Source organism: Dasypus novemcinctus, chromosome 28, assembly GCF_030445035.2.
Source record: "Dasypus novemcinctus isolate mDasNov1 chromosome 28, mDasNov1.1.hap2, whole genome shotgun sequence".
Taxonomy (NCBI): domain Eukaryota; kingdom Metazoa; phylum Chordata; class Mammalia; order Cingulata; family Dasypodidae; genus Dasypus; species Dasypus novemcinctus.
Window position 1 is genome coordinate 36,882,527 of NC_080700.1, and position 18,947 is coordinate 36,901,473.

General features: G+C 45.1%; 1 protein-coding gene and 1 pseudogene across 1 annotated transcript in view; one reads left to right on the top strand and one right to left on the bottom strand.

Moving 5' to 3' along the window:
• SYNE1 (spectrin repeat containing nuclear envelope protein 1) overlaps window positions 1–18,947 on the bottom strand; it is a 497,459-nt gene that overhangs the window by 183,229 nt on the left and 295,283 nt on the right. Inside the window, exons 78-87 of the mRNA XM_058289685.2 lie at window positions 15,753–17,913; window positions 12,932–13,269; window positions 12,577–12,721; window positions 11,294–11,512; window positions 9,948–10,210; window positions 8,942–9,107; window positions 8,446–8,601; window positions 3,949–4,101; window positions 3,058–3,240; window positions 2,081–2,218 (exon numbers count right to left, since the gene is read on the bottom strand). Coding sequence (XP_058145668.1) covers window positions 2,081–2,218; window positions 3,058–3,240; window positions 3,949–4,101; window positions 8,446–8,601; window positions 8,942–9,107; window positions 9,948–10,210; window positions 11,294–11,512; window positions 12,577–12,721; window positions 12,932–13,269; window positions 15,753–17,913 — 3,922 coding nt within the window. The remainder of the gene's footprint in view (window positions 1–2,080; window positions 2,219–3,057; window positions 3,241–3,948; window positions 4,102–8,445; window positions 8,602–8,941; window positions 9,108–9,947; window positions 10,211–11,293; window positions 11,513–12,576; window positions 12,722–12,931; window positions 13,270–15,752; window positions 17,914–18,947) is intronic.
• LOC101412913 (tubulin alpha-1C chain pseudogene) lies at window positions 6,229–7,736 on the top strand (annotated as a pseudogene).

Sequence of the window (18,947 nt, forward strand, 5' to 3'; positions counted from 1 at the left end):
ATTGGGACAATTTCTGAGGCTCAGGGTGCATTTTGCCAATTGTTTCTCAAAGGATTTTAACCTAATATCAGCAGTGTCTGAGCACTCGCTCTTCCTTAACCCTGAACTTTTAAAAGAGAGTTAAATTGACAATTAAAACACTTTTTTTTTTTTTAGCTTTGATTTGCATTTCTAGATTTCCAGGGAGGCTGAAGGGCTTTTCACTGTTTACAAGCCCTTGGCAACCTGAGGCTTGTCTGTTTCTACCTAAGCCAGGCCTGGAGCAGGAGACTACAGCGGGTGTGAAACCTGCCTGGAGGGAGGGCGTAGCATCCTACAGAAGGAAAAGGGTGGATACAAGGAAACCCCTTGGGAGGCGGTTGAAATATTCCAAGAAGGACAAAATGAGGCTTGATCTAGAACTCTGGAAAAGGAGAGGCATGTGGAAGGCACAAGTATGCCTAAACCAGAATAGAGGCGGGAGAAAATCCAGAACCCTTGAGGATATCCGTGTAACTTAGAGTAATTATTGCAAGATCCTAACTGGGCTGCTGGATAGCTGCCTAATTCCTAATGCCTGCCAAGGTTATAAAAGGGTGAAATAATTTCCGGGATGACATGACCCAACGGAAAGGAACATTTTTAGGCCCATAACGTGAGAGGAAATGAAGTCATGCAGCCACCGTGTGATGTGACCTCAGGACTCTCTCCCAGCTGACCACTGACCCCCTTCCCCCCACCTTCCGTGAGGCCCTGACTGAGGCCTGGCAGGTGCCCAGAAAGGGGAGGGGTGGCACCAGACTCTTACCAAGCACTTGCACACACCTGGTAATGTACCAGATGTTTGCACACGTGTTACATCACTTGCTCCTCACAGTATATTTGCAATATATTATTTAGGCCCCCCATCTTATTAATGAGATGCCTGAATGTATCATTTGTTGTTGTTGCTTTTAAGGAGGTATCCGGAATTGATCAGAGGGCCTCGTACACACAAAGCAGGTACTCAACCACTAAGCTACACCCACGCCGCTGAGAAGCCTGCATTCAAAGAAGCCAAGTGCAAGGCTTTAAATATGTCTGAGCTTGGTTTCCCAAGCCAAGTAAGTCTAGGGCGTCTACTTCCATTCTCCATGACATCTTTTCACCGTATCCCAGCTCAGAATTCTTTCAAAGTGAAGCCGGCTAGTAAGACAGGGAATCAATAGAATGATCTGGAACCTGGCAAGAAGTCCACATGTTTTTGGTAGCCAGCCTCCCCGCCCCCTCAAATGGCTGTTGGAAGACTCTGGCAAGAAATCCAGTTCAGAACAAGATTTCCTCCAAAAGCCAGGAGAAGCCCTGGATATTCTCCAGGGGCCTTATTATTGGGCCTTTGCGGGGGGGGGGGGGGGGGGGGGGGGGGGGGATTGATGGGTGGGGTGATCAATCAAAACAGCAAACAGCTGGAACTCCTCCCCTGCCACTAGCAAAGGGGTGGGATAATTAATGGTTTAAAAAGCAAGCACAAAGGCTGAGCTCTCTCTTGTGTTTTGACCCCTGTTCTTTCCTTCTGTGCCCTGCTCTCGCAGCGTCCTCCCCGCTTGGATCAACACGCACGTAAAATCTGGGCATTTATAATCTATCATGGGAAACTGTAGTCTGTAAATCAGCCCTCTTTATCACTTTTCAGCCCCTTCCTCTCTACCTGGGACCCCTGGTCTGTTATTTTCTCCCATTTCTCTTCCCTCCCTACCTGAATAAATTACTGGCCTAATTAACCTGATGTGCTCTTGAAATTCATTTCTGCAGCATGGTCAAAAACCTAGACAAAATCAGGTTACGAAAGGAGCTGCAAGAAAGAGTCATGTAGAGCTATTTTGGGTTTTGGCAAAAGGAAGGGCTAGGGAAGATAAAAGGATATTTATGAACCACACAGTCTTAGGAAATCTCCTGGGCAGCTACTTCTGTCAAACCTCTGGAACAACTCTTAGTCCTCTTTTTCTACTTGGCACCTACAGTAATTTTACACGAAGGCTCTCTAAATCTTGTGCCCATCTTGTGCCCAGTTAAACCAAGCTGCTCTCTTAATTATTCTTTAAAAACTAACTTGGAAGGTTACCTGATGAGAAATGTATTGTTCCCGAAGTTGGCTTGCAGAATTCCAAGCGATATCACCATGCACCAAGACTTTAGCTTTTTCAATCCACTTCAAAACGAATTCAAGCATTTCATTGTATTCTTCTAAATGGAATGCTGCCTGAAAGATCGTTAATGTTCAGATAATGTAAGCGCTGCTTCTTGAGCTAGGAAGCAGTCTTTGATCTGTCTCATAGGATACAACAATCCCAGGGGTGGGCTGTCATTTAAAGATATCATGAAAAAAATCATTTCCCTGTAGAAAATCTGTCAAAAGCTTTCTGGTGACTTTAGGAGAAAGTTTAAGCTTTAATATGCTTGAATGATCTGCTTTTTTCTTATTTCTCTATTATCATCTCTAATTCCTCTGTCCAGCTCCCCTCTAGTCTTTCTCCCCATACCAACACTTAGAGAGAGCCTTCCGTAATTCATTGGTTGCCAACTCCTTATTTAACTTGTCCCTGACTGTACAAATAATAATCAGTTTGTACAAGTCCATTCTTTACTCAACAATTATAATGAATGGCAGGCTGAACCTAGTAAGTAAATGCAGTGTATCATTTATCTATCTACCTACCTATCACCCATCCATCCATATACCCATCCATCCATCCCTCATCTATCAATCTTCATTTATCTTACTTTAAGTTACTTGAATTCATCCCAAACTGATTTTATAAACCATGTAAATAGGTGAGTATTCAATTTTTTAAAAATACTTCTTTGGTTTACAAAATACTCACCCAAAGTCCACCATGTGACCATATTTACTAGTGACTTTAGAAAATGGCTTCATGTTTAATAATAATACAAGTTTACACATACATCTTAGGAACACACCCATGGTATGAGCTATGTCCAAATCACTCTCATGATTTTTAATATTTTCTTTTTTATTTTCACAAAAGGAAAAGAGAACACGGAAGTTTCTGCCTTAGATGACAGGCCTGGAAAGCCTACCTGGCTGAGTTTGGAAAGCCGACTCTCAGCCTGCCTCATGGTCTGCTGGTGAAGTTCGGTCAGTTGTCCTATCTTCTTGGCCAGTGGCTTTCCCAGTTGACCATTCTTCTCGGAGAATGTTTGCACCGCTGCACCTAGTTGCGTTAACTTTACATTACAGCTATCTAATTCTTCTCCCATCACCTAGTCGGGCGCCAAAATGAAAGAAGGTTCTGCTTTAGAAAGTCAGTTTCTCCAGATCAAAAGGATTATATTTTAAACGATGTTTATGAAAACGAAATATTATAAAGACTGATTCTCCCATGACCAGGTCATTTCTGTTACTTGGAAAGGCAGAGCAGGGTGTGATGTGAGCCTGGCGTTTATTTTCCAACGGGGCTGAGTGAGAGGGCTCACGTTTTCCTGGAGCCCCACCCAAACAGGATTAGAGCCACTGAGAGCACAAGCAGAGCGAGGACACAGATTTCACGACCGAGACAAAACTCCCTTGGAATTTTCATGCATGCATTCCTAAACCGTCAGAGTCCTTTGACACACTCATGCATATGCATGAGCACAAGCAATTATATTGGTACATTGATTTAAGCCATTCCATTTATAAAGCTTGTTTTTGCTTCCTGCTCTTAATATCTGGTTTCAGTGAAGCTTGCTCATAATAAGGAAAGCTTTTTAATATAGATACTGTCAAAATAAAACTCTTCACACATAGTTAATTGTCTCAGCTGCGCCCCTTAGATTTCCACGTCTCCCTCCTTACCTTTTTTTTTTTTTTTTTAATTTTTTTATTTTTTATTGACTTTGTAATAATATTACATTAAAAATATATATGTGAGGTCCCATTCAACCCCACCCCCCCACCCCCCCTCTCCCCCCCCCCAACAATCTCCTTACCTTTTGGTCAGTTTTAGCTTGAACCAAATTGTCGGTCTTTGCTTTCAGCTTGGTGAGCACAGTCGTGAGCTCTTTGGCCACCTTCTGAATTTGCTGGCTCAGCTCCTGGCTCACCGCCTTGCTCTGCTCAACTTCTTTTACCTTGTCCTGGATCTGAATAATCAACAAGCACAGCAAAAACAACCGGGGGTAAATTCAGATAAGAGATACTAAGCACCTCGAGAGAGATCTGCGCAAGGCATTTTAGGGGGTAAATGCTGCTCCGGCGTTTGATGTGCTTAGTCAAAACATCTCTGGCAGCTTTGTGGGCTGCCGTGGTCCCACCGTCTTTACACATTCATTTCACTCTTTATGCTGCTGTTTCAATCCAGGAACAAACAATGAATGCACCCTGATTGTTTCCTTCTTCCCGTGTTCCCAGAGGACTCATTCCAGAGAGCAGTGCACTTAGCCTGACTTTGAATCTTATCTTCTCCACTGACTCTGGGACCTTGTGCACACAATGAACTCCTCTAAGCCTATTTTTTCACAAAATGGAAGCAAAAGGTTTGTTTCCAAGCACCTTTTTATCGGTAGCTGTTGATGATCTATTAATTCTTTTTCTAACTTCTCAATGGCATTCCAATAGCAGGGCAACAAAATGTTAAGCACATAGATAAGGAAGGTGAAAAAAGAACAATGAACGTTTACAAGTTTCTGATGTCTTTGGTTTGACTTAATATAGGACATTCATACTTTTGCTTACAATAGGATGCTAAAGAGAAGCCATCAAAGAGGAGAAAGGTTTTCTTTATGTAAATGAAAAACTTTAAAACTTCTTTAGTAGGGGGGGAAATAACACTATAAAAAGAGTACATTTTTTGGATTTCATGAAGGTGAGTTGAATGTCAAAGTAAATGGAATGCAAATGAATAACTCTACTATAGGGAAATTTATCCAGATGAAAAGATAACTTCATTTGAACTTTTTTTTTTTAAGATCTGATGTCACCAAATCACATCTTTAAAGGCCTTCCAATGTCTAAGAAGAAAAGTCTAATAAGCCAATTAAATATATAAAGTAGAAAATAGCACATTTGTGTTAGGTCATAATTACCATGCAATAGAATTGGATTATAGTTCTATTTCTTAAATACTTTGCATCATACTTCACAGATTCTGAAATACCTAATCCGTTCGTGTGAATTTTGTAGTTTCCTACAGTTCCTACTTTCCATTTACTGTAGCATTTTAGAATTCGTATATCTTCTCTTTGTTCTCTAGAACAAAGAAAAATATAAACAAAATATATGTGTTTATATAATCTATATTATATTATAATGTATATTATATATTTTTTAATATATTTTTCAATTTATTTTTAAAAGATACATAGATCACAAAAAATGTTACATTAAAAAATATAGGAGGTTCCCACACGTCCCTCTCCCCACATCCCTCACTTTTCCCATATCGACATCGCCTTACACTAGTGTGGTATATATTTTTATTTGGGACTGGAGATTGAACCCATGACCTTGTGCATGGGAAGCAGGTGCTCAACCACTTGAGCTACATCTGCTCCCCAATATTGAAAGCTTTTAACTAAACTCTGTTAACCTTATGCCACCAAGAGAGTGCTGGAAACTACTACATCTCCATACAGACGTTACTGAAGATATTCTCACATGCAAGAAAGTATCCTCCTAATGAGACTTAACATGGAAAGCTCCCTGCGGTTGTGGTACTATGAATGATTATGTATTTCTTCTCAAAAAAACTGATTAAAAAAAACATTGTGAAGTGGATTATGTTGGTTGGCCTCCCTGGCAGTTACTGACAGCCTTCCTGCTAGGCAGGATCGGCCCAGCAGGGGGCATTCTACGTCATGACTCTGTCCTCCTCTTATTTTCCTTACTTAGATTTTTCCCTTCCTCAAATCCCTTCCTTACTTATTTGAGACCTTGCTGACCTGCTGGAGAACCTAAAAGAGGGGCAGGCACTCCAAAAATATTTGCTGAATACATGCAATGCACCTTATTACATTTATTGCTAAAATAATTTTTTTTGAAAAAAGTAAGGGGAAGGGACACAACTGTGGCTCAATCAGTTGGGCTCCCGCCTACCATACAGGAGGCCCTGGGTTCGCGTCTCGGGGCCTCCTTGTGAAGGCAGGCTCGCCCACACCCTGCAGAGAGCTGCCGGCCCAGGCACCGCAGAGTGCCAACTCAGCAAGCAAACACAACAAAAAGGGAGATGAGCGAAAAAAAAAAAACACAAAAGAGGGGATTCGTGATGTTACTGGAGACTCGTAGCGCGCCTGCAGTCAACGACCCCTCCGGAAGCTTCACCTATCGGAGTAACCATGCAAGAGTGCATCTCCATCCATGTGGGCCAGGCTGGGGTGCAGATGGGCATTGCCTGCTGGGAGCTCTACTGCCTGGAGCACGGCATCCAGCCCAACGGCACCGTGCCCAGCGACAAGGTCCTGGGGAGCGGTGACAACTCCTTCAACACCTTCTTCAGTGAGACAGGGGCTGGCAAGCACGTGCCCCAGGCTGTCTTTGTGGACCTGGAGCCTGCTGTTGTAGATGGGGTAAGAACTGGCATTTATAGGCAGCTCTTCCACCCTGAGCAGCTGATATCTGGCAAGGACGATGCTGCCAACAGCTATGCCGGTGGCCACTACACTGTGGGGAAGGAGATCATCGATCTGGTGCTGGAGCGGATCCAAAAGCTGACAGACCAGCGCACTGGGCTTCAGGGCTCCCTCATCTTCCGTAGCTTTGGGGGTGGCACTGGCTCAGGCTTTACCTCCCTGCTGATGGAGCGGCTTTCTGTTGACTATGGCAAGAAGTCCAAGCTGGAGTTTGCCATCTTCCCAGCCCCGCGAGTGTCCACGGCAGTGGTAGAACCCTCCAACTCAATACTGACCGCCCACAGCACTCAGGAGCACTCGGATTGTGCCTTCATGGTAGACAACGAGGCCATCTACGACATCTGCCGCCATAACCTGGATATCAAATGCTCTACCTACACCAACCTCAACCGGCTCATCAGCCAGATGGTGTCCTCCATCACCGCCTCCCTGCGCTTTGACGGGGCTCTCAACGTGGAGCTCATGGAATTCCAGACCAACGTGGTGCCCTACCCCCGCATCCACTTTCCCCTGGTGACCTTCTCCCCCGTTGTCTCAGCTGAGAAGGACTACCACGAGCAGCTCTCGGTGGCGGAGATCACCAATGCCTGCTTTGAACCCTCCAACCAGATGGTCAAGTGTGACCCTCGCCACGGCAAGTGCATGGCCTGCTGCGTGCTCTACCGTGGAGACGTGGTGCCCAAGGATGTCAACGCCGCCATCGCCACCATCAAGACCAACTCACTATCCAGCTCGTGACCTGGGGCCCAACGGGTTTCAAGATTGGCATCAACTACCAGCCCCCCACAGTGGTACCTGGGGGAGACCTGGCCAAGGGGCAGCGGGCAGTCTGCATGCTAAGTAACACCACAGCCATCGCTGAGGCCTGGACCTGCCTGGACCACAAATTTGACCTGATGTATGCCAAAAGGGCTTTTGTTCACTGGTATGTGGGTGAGGGCATGGAAGAAGGGGAGTTCTCTGAGGCCCGAGAGGACCTGGCTGCCCTGGAGAAAGATTATGAAGAAGTGGGCACAGAGTCTGTGGATGGCGAGGATGAGAGTGAGGAGTTCTAGGGGGTCCTGGCACCTGCAACACCCCATCTGTCTCCCCAGTTTGGTATCTCTCATTCCACTGTTTCCCCACTCACCTACAAATATAGTTGATGTCTCAAGTGAGAAAAAAAAATACAAAAGAGCGCGCAGCAAACGGACACAGAGAGCAGACGGCAAAAAACAAACTGTAGGTGGGGGGGAATGAAAAAAATGTAAGGGGAAGCAGATGGATTACCTTTTAAAAAAAAAAGATTTATTTATTTATTCCCACTCCCCCCTCTCATTGTTTGCACTCGTTGTCTACTCTGTGTGTCCATTTGCTGTGTGCTTTCTGTGTCTGCTCGTCATCTCTTTAGGAGGCACCGGAAACCAAACCTGGGACCTCCCATGTGGAAAGAAGCCCTCAATTGCCTGAGCCCCTTCAGCTCCATGGTTGGTTGTGGCTCTCGTTGTCTTTCCATTTTGTGTCTCTTTATTGCATCATCTTCTTGTGTCAGCTTGCCATGCCTGCCTATTGTACCTTTCCCAGGAGGCACTGGGAACTGAACCCAAGACCTCCCATGTAGTAGGCAGAAGCCCAATTGCTTGAGCCACATCTGCTTCCCAGATAATTTATCTTTAGTAGTATGGTATATTCTTGTTTCTGTCTATGATCACTTGATGTCTTTCTTGCCTAAGAAATAAAGCCCAGTTGTAACACAATTGCTTTGTACCCATGTTTCATTACTCTGTTTCCATGAGGACATGGTAAAACCCAAGGCTTCGCCGACCAGAAAATGGACCCTATAAAAGACTGGCAAGGCACTGTTTCTGATCAAGGATTTACCTGATCGTGGGTCGTGCCCAGGTCCAATGCCACCTCCGCCAGCTGGAGGGAGAGCTCAGCAGGGAGTATGGTAGAAAGACCCAGGTACTTATTCTTCTGTGCTTCAGCCATTTTCTCAACCTTCTGCCGGTGACTGGTTGCTTCTGTTAGGAGAATCTGCAGAGAAGATCAAAATAAGAATTTTGGGGGAGCCTGATAAAGGAAATCGATCTTTATGGGTACAAAGGAAAGGCTGTGTGCTCTTCCTCAATATATGGTTAAGTGTGGATTTAGGAAAAAAACTTTAAAAAAAACTATCTTTTCTTTAGTCTCTGAATAAGAAGTGCGTGTACATTACACATTATAAAAGAAGATCCTTGAAATAACACTAAATGCCTTTTATTTCATGCCTGTCTGAAAATTTGAATATTTTCATTGAATATAAACAAGCATGTCTAATAAAAATCAGGGTGATTTTTTTAAATGATGGGAATAGGAAACAAAGAGAGGTTGGTACCTGAAATTCTTCAAGTTGAGCATCGATTTCTATTGTTGGATTCCCCAAATACTCTCTCGTTTCCTGAACCCAAGATTTCACGGAGCTGAGCTGAGTCTCCACCACTTCGCGCTCCTTCAGCTCCTGTTTCACCAGCTTCATGTTGCTCTTCACTCTCTCCTGCATGCTTCAGAAAGGAATCTCCTTCTTACATGACATTATATTATCAAAAACAAATACAGAGAAAGCCAAGCAAAGGCACTTTCCCAAACTACCAGATGATTCTCAGTAACCCTTAGGCTCAGTTCACATACAACAATATCTATCCATCATACGCGTGGGAATGATGTATGAGTGGAAAATTGAGGTTGACTGTCCTTCAATCTACTAAATTACAGTTAATTTTCCATTCTAAAGCAACCTGGAGATTGTCTGATTTTCTACTTCTTTGGAAATCTTGTCAAATGGTGCAGAAACGCATACTTGGAATACTTGGGGCAATTAGAAACCAGTTTTTAAAGAAAGAATCCGACTTTAGAAATTTTACCCTTAAAAATATTGCAACATCGAAATTCCCAGTCTTTACTTGAGTTCATGTAAATTTGGAAAAAAGGATTAAATAAATGCACAGATTACCCTGACATCCTCTACATCAACAGAGGCAAAAGTAGGATCTGAATGAGGTCATATTATTTAGTGCAGGAGTTAAATTATCTGACAGTTCTCTGTCCTGTATTCTCATAGCAACCTTTTCCTACTTTACTGAAATGGTTTCTTTAATTGTCTGCTGCTGTGTAGGTAGAGCCTGCCAATATGGCTCACCACTGCATTCTAGATTACCACTAGATATGCAGTTTTTGAAGAAGTGATTGTGACCTTAGGAAAAATGAAAAGCAGGGGTGATGGGAACAGATGCCCATTTTTTTAAGGTGGCCTAATGGAGGAATCCCAGGATCTTAGGCCACACTTGTGCCTTTGGGTTAGGGCCACATGAAGTATCAGCGAACGAGAGCAGGCACAGACTTACTTCAGGCATCGGTCTTGCACGGCTGCGATTTCCTCTATGGCAGTTGGCTCTTCTCCGGGAGCTGCTGGAGCGCCCCCATCCTGAAGCATGCTCAGCGCTTGCTGCCGCAGCATGCCCAAGGCTGACTGCTGCTGCTCCAGCTCCAGGGTGAAGGTGTCATGATGCTCAAGGAGAGTTAAGAGTTCTGCTTTGGAGGCTTTCTCTGCTGAACTCTCAGGGACCTTAGCTTGCAGCTGACCAACCATTTCAGTGGCTTTCTTCACCTGATGGCAAATGCACACACTATCAGGCTCAGGATAAACAATCTGAAAGATGATCCCAATACATGCCACACTGACAGTCAGGTCTTGAGAGACTCTGAAGCTGACATTTCCAGAAGCTAGAAACTGAGCTATCTCCTTAACCTGAAAGGAACGACCTGCATAATTATGGGTTTTAAGCTTTAATCGTAGATGAACATCAGGGCAATCAGAGATGATGTGTAATATCGGACAAGTTCAAAAAGAAAAACTAGACAGACACAAAAACTCTTTCCAATATTTAAGTTAGCCTTACTGTAGTGGCTCTGGGCCTTCCTTTGTGGGAAGAAGTAGCTTAATACAGGATTCAGGAAATGAATTAAATTCCTGCCTGTTTTCACAGGGAAGAAAAGGTAATTTGTACCTTTTCAGGGCCAGGTAAGAAAGTTTCACCAAGAGCCTAACCAGGGATGCAAGCAAAATGGACTTGTTTTCCTTTTCAAATGTAATTGCTGGGGGGAGCGGATGTGGTTCAAGCAGTTGAGTGCCCGCCTCCTATATGGGAGGTCCCTGATTCAGTTCCTGGTGACTCCTAAAGAAGACAAACAAATAATAAGCAGACATTGAGCAAAAAAAAAAAAACAGAGCAGACAACAAGTAAGACAATGAGCAAACAACGAGTAGACAATGAGCAAAAAACAAAAAGCAAAGAAGCAGGGAGTGGCTGTGGCGCAAGCGGTTGAGTACCCGCCTCCCACATGGGAGGCCCTGGGTTTGGTTCCCAGTGTTTCCTGAAAGAAAAGAAAAAAAACCAGACAAGCAAAAACAATGAGCAAATAAACGAGGGGGCCATCTCAGGGGGGACAAAAGTAGTTGCTGGTTTCCTTATTGAAATAACTTGACCTTGACTTGGAACTAAATTGCACGGGGCCTATATTATATTTTGTCTCATAATTTGGTTCGCATGTCTTTGAAATAAAAATGGAAAAAAAAAAAGCTTTTTCCTTTCGTCTGGCAAACTTCAAAATGGAGTAAAACAATGCTTCTCAAAATACATTCTAACCAGTGAGGAAAAAGTCATTTTAGCTTATCAATAAGGGAAATGACCTTCTCGTTGAAGCCCTTCCATTCATCCACTGCATCTTCCAAAATCTTCTCCTGGTCCTCGGCCACGGCCCGGAGGCGCGTCCAGCGCTGCCAGACAGTGGTCGTGGACCTGCTGATGGTGGCCTTGCTGGCATCGTTTCCATCCTTCTCCAGCGGTGAAGCTTTTTCCTCTAGGGCTGCAACCTTCTCGCGGAAAGAGTTAATTACTGACACTAAAGCCTGAAGAGGGAGACAAAGGGAGGGGGGGAGAAACTGATTTTTAAAAAAAATAATATGGATTTTGGGAAAACCCAAATTACTTCCAAAGTTCTCTCCAAACGGACATGCTCCTACATATGTTTATCCTCCTCTAGCAACTCTTACATTTATTTTGTAATTGAGTGTAAACATTGAGTTCAATGGGGTTAGATATTTTAAAGAGGTAAGGTGAATAGTTACTTAGCAATAACAGAAGTGTGATTGCTACCTGAGATGACATTGTTATATTTTTATAAAACAGCATAAATGTAAGGGAACAAAATTTGATGCTTGTGACATTTTTCCTTCCATTGCTGTGAAAGATGAGGGAGCCTCAGTTATTAATTCTATACCTACTTTGAAGTCATCTACGTTATCAACCACAAGTAGTCCCCGAAATTCATCAAGTGCCATGTCTTGTCAGAAGCAAATTGCTCTGAATATCTCTTTTATTTATTTATTTATTTTTTAAGATTTATTTATATTTATTTAATTCTCCCCTCCTCCTCCCCGGTTGTCTGTTCTCCGTGTCTATTTGCTGCGTCTTGTTTCTTTGTCCGCTTCAGTGGCACGGGAAGTGTGGGTGGTGCCATTCCTGGGCAGGCTGCACTTTCTTTCGCGCTGGGCGGCTCTCCTTACGGGGTGCACTTCTTGCGCGTGGGGCTCCCCTACGCGGGGACACCCCTGCGTGGCAGGGCACTCCTTGCGCACATCAGCACTGCACATGGGCCAGCTCCACACGGGTCAAGGAGGCCCAGGGTTTGAACCGCGGACCTCCCATGTGGTAGACGGACGCCCTAACCACTGGGCCAAGTCCGTTTCCCTGAATATCTCTTTTAAAACTTAGCTATGCGTTTCCAATGGGAATCCTAAAAAATGACAGCATTTAACTAACTTAATAGTGATATGTGGCTAAAGGCATCATTTTTATACTTAAGGAACCAAGATAGAAATGAAAATTACATGACTATTTTTCTGAGACCATGATATAGCAAAGACCCATGAAAATGGCAATCAAAAGACATTTAAAAAAAAGAAAAAACAACCTTGTGTTCTGACAATTTTCCTTCTGCTTCACGGCTGGAAGAAGCCTTCGATAAAGAAAACGCGGACAATTTCTTTTCTGCATCGTTCATCAAGTCAATCACCTCTCCCCTGGCTTTCTGGTAATCCTGCCATTGAGCCGCACACCTTGAAAAAGTCCAACAGAAAACCAAGTTCAATGAGAATAAGCAACATGGAATCCCACATTTCCTATGTAGAGCCCTGATGTCCATTATGGCTAATGAGACGGAAGAGAGACGAGCGAATGTACATGCTACTGTTTGTCATTATTACCAGGAGCATATTCCTAAATTCACCGCCCTGAAATATAAAGCACAAAACGCCAACTCTAAATACCTCTGCAAGAGCTCTAACTGGGCGTGGGAGTCCTGGATTATTCTTTGACTCCTTTTGCCCAGGGAAGCCCTTTTCTGCGTGAGTGCCTCTTTCCCAGTTGGCGTGATGAGTGGGTCCAGGGTGGATCCCAGGCCTTGAAGTTCTTCCAGATTACTACAGAACTGATCCTCTGCACTGAAAAATTCCACGTGGCGCTTTAGATTTTCCTCCAAGCTCTCGACGTCGAGCCCGCTGGCTGCCAGCTGTAGCATTCCTTGCGCATCCTCGAGCCAGTCGTTCGCTGCTTGAAATACTTGATAATACCTTTGACACCGACTATATATTTCCGTCAAGGTAGCCTGAAAAACAGTAATTGCCAACAAAATCATCTCTCCCTGGAAAGTGTTTCAGGTAAGGAGTTCCGTTTTTCCATTCCTCTCCCAGTCCTCGGTCACGTGCGTGCTTATAAGTGAACTGATAAATTGGTGGGACTTTGGTGTGTAAAATCCATGATCAGCCTTTATTTTTTCTCTCTCTGCTCTTCTTGTCTTAATTTATTATTGCAGTTAAAATATATCAATAGTAACTAAAGATAGAAATGGAGTAGAAATCCATGGGGATATACTACTCCGAAGCTTTCTTCGCTCTTAAAAAACAACCATGAAAAAATGCAATACTTCATAATATGTAGTGGACTGAATATTTACCAACACGCAGTAATACCTCAATTGGGTAGGAGTATAGCAACACCAAGCTTCCAAACTGGCACTTACCAGACAAGATAGCAATTTCTGGAAGTGACATGGTAACCTATGAGCTAAAATGGAGAGAATAGTTGAAACCTGGAAAACTGACCACCATTCAAGCGTAGAAGGAAAGGAGAACCCTAAGTGATCAGCAGTGACTGCTCAGCCCACAAATGTAAGGAGCAAAGATGCAGAGAGGTGGTTGGGAAAGAATGCACGAGGTTAGTGCTTCATGGGGAAAGAATGAGGATGGGAAAGCAGGACAGCAGAGCTGAAGATGAGTCATGCCTGGGAACCACAGTCTTCAGTTATTGGGACTTGGCAGTCAAGAAAACTACCCATTATAAGATGGCAGAATAAGCAGGGGCCACTTAACAAATTTAAATTTTTAGCGAAAATATTCCCAAATCAACAAAAGGCAAGTTTACAGGACAGATGTTTTTCAAGAGTGAAAATCCCAGATAACTTCTGTCCTGACTTTTAGCCAGGTCATATACAACCTATCTCTATTCATCTCTATAGCTATAGGGAAGTCATTTTTGTTTGTTTTAACAATGCCCTTGAATCAACAAGAAGTCTGAATTTTACTTAATAGGATTTATAAAGATTTTTTTTTATCCCAAATGGTAAAACATTAACAGTTTTGCTATGTAAAGTGTTAACTTTAGTTTATTTGGAAGATAAAATCCCAAGACAGCCACGATTCAGTGAGAGCTACCTTGATTCCAGGCCCCTATGCTAATTATATAAATTGAATTAAACTGATATCACTATCCTTTTCCACAGAGAGAAAACCAAGACTTAAAGATCCCATAACTGGCGGCGAACTTGGCCCAGTGGTTAGGGCGTCCGTCTACCCCATGGGAGGTCCGTGGTTCAAACCCCGGGCCTGCTTGACCCATGTGGAGCTGGCCCATGCGCAGTGCTGATATGCACAAGGAGTGCCCTGCCATGCAGGGGTGTCCCCTGTGTAGGGGAGCCCCACATGAAAGGAGTGCACCCCATAAGGAGAGCCGTCCAGTGTGAAAGAAAGTGCAGCCTGCCCAGGAATGGTGCTGCACACACGGAGAGCTGACACAAGATGACACAACAAAAAGAAACACAAATTCCTGTGCCGCTGACAACAACTGAAGTGGACAAAGAAGAACACGCAGCAAATAGACACACAGAATAGACAACCAGGATGGGGGGGGAAGGGGAGAGAAATAAATAAATAAATAAATCTTAAAAAAAAAACAACAACTCTAGGAAGTGTTGGAGGGAATTTATACCAAAAAAAAAGATCCCATAACTGAGATGAAAATCCAAGTCAGCCTTATTTCAAGGTTTTCACTCCAACCTTATCCTGAGGAAAGCTGTCTTTTACCTAAATGGTTGATTGAAATCCCCCAGAATTGGGGGGACTAAGGACAGAAGCAGAAAGGAGACTCCAGCTCTTCTTAATTTGGGATGCAGAGAATTTGCAAGCCCCAGGGCACGCCACAATCCGGAAGCTAAACTGGGAACTTCTGTGCTTACACCCTCTCGTGTCTTTTTGTTATCCCCAGGAAAGGTCATTTTGACTCTTCCAATCTCACTTCTGCTGTGCTACAGGCAAGCAAGCGAAGGGGAAGCTGCATGCGGCTCTCATTCCTGCAGAAGGGTGGGGGGATGAGGAGATGGGGCAGCCAGTTAGAGACCTCCACAAGTAAACGCGGCTCAGCACCAGGGGGCGCAGCCATCTGCCACTATGACTCTTCGCCTGGTGCTCGTCTTAGAAAGGCCGGGCTTTACCTTGTTTGATGAAGGCATCGTTTATCATAATGACATGCTCCATTCCCCAGTGGGGAGAGACAAATGTGGCATTACTGGGTTGTAGGTAAAGTTAAGTCAACATGGAGCTCACGTGAAATCATTGCCATGGGCATAGCCAACAACAACAACAACAACAACAAAACATTCTTTTAAGCCACTGCTGAAGAGGATTCCATGCAGTATTTTAAAAAGACACATTCAGGGAAGCGATTCTTACCCAAAGCAAACAAAACAAAACATGAATAACTCTGGTAGCTGCTTTCGAAAGAGCAGACGAGAAAGGAGGAGCCCCTCGCACCCACCTGTCTGGTGCGTAAAGCTTCCTGAACTTCCCCATCAATCTGCGAGAGCTCTGCAAGGGTGTGCTCCAGGTCAGCAGAAGGCAGCTCCTTGGCCTTCGTGAACTTTTCCTTCTCCTTGTTGCTCAGGGCGTTCATTATCCTCAAGCTGGACTGCACCTCCTCCTGGTGGATCTGGACTTTCCGGATCTGCTCCTGGATGTCCTGCAGGTCCAGTTCCAAGCACACCGGTCCAGCCAGCTCCCCCTTCACCCTTCTTAGCCAGTCCAGGACGCGGCTCACCTCCGTCTGGAAGTCTATGCTTTGCACCATTCGGCTCTCGCACTCAGTGACCGTCTCGCCGATGGCAGAGGTCAAACCCTCAAGCTCCTCTTGCCAGCCCTGGACCTGGTGTTGGGCTTTCTCGGAAGCCAAGGGATCAAGGTGAGCCGAAAGCTCCTCCAGGTGCCCAGTCAGTCGCTTTAAGAGAATCCCTGAATCCTGAAGACTCCCCGCCAGGGAGTGATAGATTCTGAGCTTCTCCTCTGCAGGCAGTGTTTCCTCATTCACGTTGGTCTGCTCTCTTCTCACAGCTTCGAGCTGCTTCTGCAGCTGCTGGCACATCTTCTCGTGCTCTTGGTAGGCACTGGCGGTGTCTTCTAAGAAACTAACCCTTTGCTCCGTCTGTCGCTTCAGCCTGTGATACAGGGTGACGAGGTGCAGCATCCTGTCCGGATGCCAAGGCTGACCGGTGCTACGGAAGCTTTCTTTCTTCTGTTTCAGCTCATCGACTGCCTCCCCAAGACTTGCCACCTCTCCCAGAAGAGCTCTGCAATCATCCCGAAGAGAAAGGGCCTCTTCTGCGACCAGCTCGCTGGGAATCGTCCGCATCTTCAGGAATCGATCTTCCAGTTCGCTCAAAGACTGGGCGGTCAACTCAATCAAGGACGTGTACTCCTTCCGAGCAAGAATTGCTTCTTGGACTTTATAGAACTTGTCTTTAGCCAGGGCAACGATGACATTAAATTGCTGGGGCAGAGAACTTAGCTTTTCCTTGAGGTAGGAATGATCGACCTCATTCAGCGACGGCAGTATGGCCTGCCCAGTTCTCTGCAGCGTGAGGAGAAGATTCTCATACTCTGGAGACTCCTCCAGAATGTGCTGGTATTTGGCCAGCTGTGCATGGAGCTCCTTACTCTCATTCATTAGGTTGATTTCAGGAAATGTGACAATGTCTGCTTGCTTTAGCCAGTGGCAAGCTTTATCAAAATCTTCCTTAAAGTGCTTCCTGGAAACTAAACTTTTCTCCAGTTCTTGTAGCCGATGGCCACACGTCTGCAAAACAGTGTCATAGACACTCTGGAGTTCCTGGAGCTTGCCCAGCACTTCGCTCTTTTCCTGCTCTGGGACTCCTTTGGCCAAATCGCGACCCTGAGCCCACAGTCCGGTGACTTCGTTTTGGTAGGTCTTGAGGCTGGCCTGGACACTCTTACAGGTTTTAACTTGCTTGCTGACGTCATCCGGCAAGAGGCAGATGTGCTCACGGAACATCATCTTTCGCTCGTGTTGCTGGATTTGGCTGGTGGCCTGGAACACCGCAACGAGAAACTGGGTTTTCTCGGACAAGGCCTTGTTCAAATACTTGCGTCTCTGGCCCACTAAGTCGCTCAGACAGTTCACGTGGCCCTGCGCGTCGGAGAGCGCCTTCTGGATGAGCTGCCGCTCCTGCAGGCCCAGGTCAGCCATCACCCTGTCGGCATCCTTAGTGAGAGACTTCAGAAGCACCTGTTTGGCCTCCAGTTCGCTGCAGATGGCGAGGTGGTCCATGAGAAGGTTCTGAGCCATGTCAGGAGGGGGGCTCTGCTGGAGGGCCTGGACAAGGCCGGGCTGCTGCTCTTCGGCCCACTCCATCAGCTCCTGAAATCGGGACTGAACAACGGTCAGCTCCTCCAAGTTGGTGACGGACGCCTGGATTTTCGTTTTGACAAGGTCCTCAAGCTGAATCCACCGTTGCTCGAAGTGACGCGTCTGTTCTTTGACTAACTCTTTGTCATCTAGGTTCAGGTGCTCTATCATTTTCTGTTTCTGGTCTTTCAGCTCTTCCACGGCATACTTCTTTTCCTGCAAGGCCAGCGCCAGCTTTTTCAAAGCCTGCAGGTGGACGGCGGTGCTCTCCGCGTCAGCTCTGTAAACACATTGACAAGCAGATGAGCCAATTAAATTGAGTCAGTACCTGCGTTAGTTCATCTCCTGTTAAGACAGATGTTCTTCATTGAGGCAGGAGCTAACTCAAGGTTTATGGACAGAGGCGCTGTAATTATGATGGCATCAAAGTCCAGACACCTTGTAGCAGTTTGCTGTGGTTATGAATTCCAAAAATAGATACTGGATTATGTTTGTAATCTGGTCTGTACCGGGGCATGATAGAGTTACGACTGGGGCTTGGATCAGGCCATGTCATTAGGGCGTTGAGTCCCCGCCCCTTGGTGGGTGGGGACTCACAGATAAAAGACATGGGAAAGGATGGAGTTGAGGGTTCTTAACGTTGGAGTTTTGATGCTGGACTTTGATGCTGAAGACTCAAGCTGAAGCCCTGGGGAAAGAGACAGAGCCGTTTGCCTGACAGTCTACAGCTGACCTTGTGGAGAGAGGCAAAACCTAGAAAGCCTCATAATCTATAGCTGACCTTGTGGAGAAAACAGAGGAGCTGAGCCCAGAGGAACCCAGGAAGCCTGAACCCTCAACCCTCGCAGACATCGGCAGTCATCTTGCTCCAATACATGGCAACAGACTTTGGAGAGGGAACTAACTTATGCTTTATGGCCTGGTATTTGTAAGCTCCTACCCCAAATAAATACCCTTTATAAAAGCCAACCGATTTCTGGTATTTTGCATAAGCACCCCTTTAGCTGACTAATACACACCTCTATATCAGAATTTGGACCAAATCAAGTGCCTGGCTACCTCCTCTCTATGGCTCTTTCTTCAGGCTGATGCTACCTTCTAGTCCCAATGGATATTTGCTTTAGTTTCCTCCCACTGTTTTAAAAGAGCAGAATCTGCATTTGACAAGATGCCTGGATGATTTGCGTGAACACTAAAAATCAAGAAGGATTGGTCTGCATTCTAGCAAACGGCACAGAAGGAAATAAATAAGTGATTCACAACTTAAGAGGCGCCAGTAAACAATGTTGCGCTAGAAAAAACTAATGGCTCTAA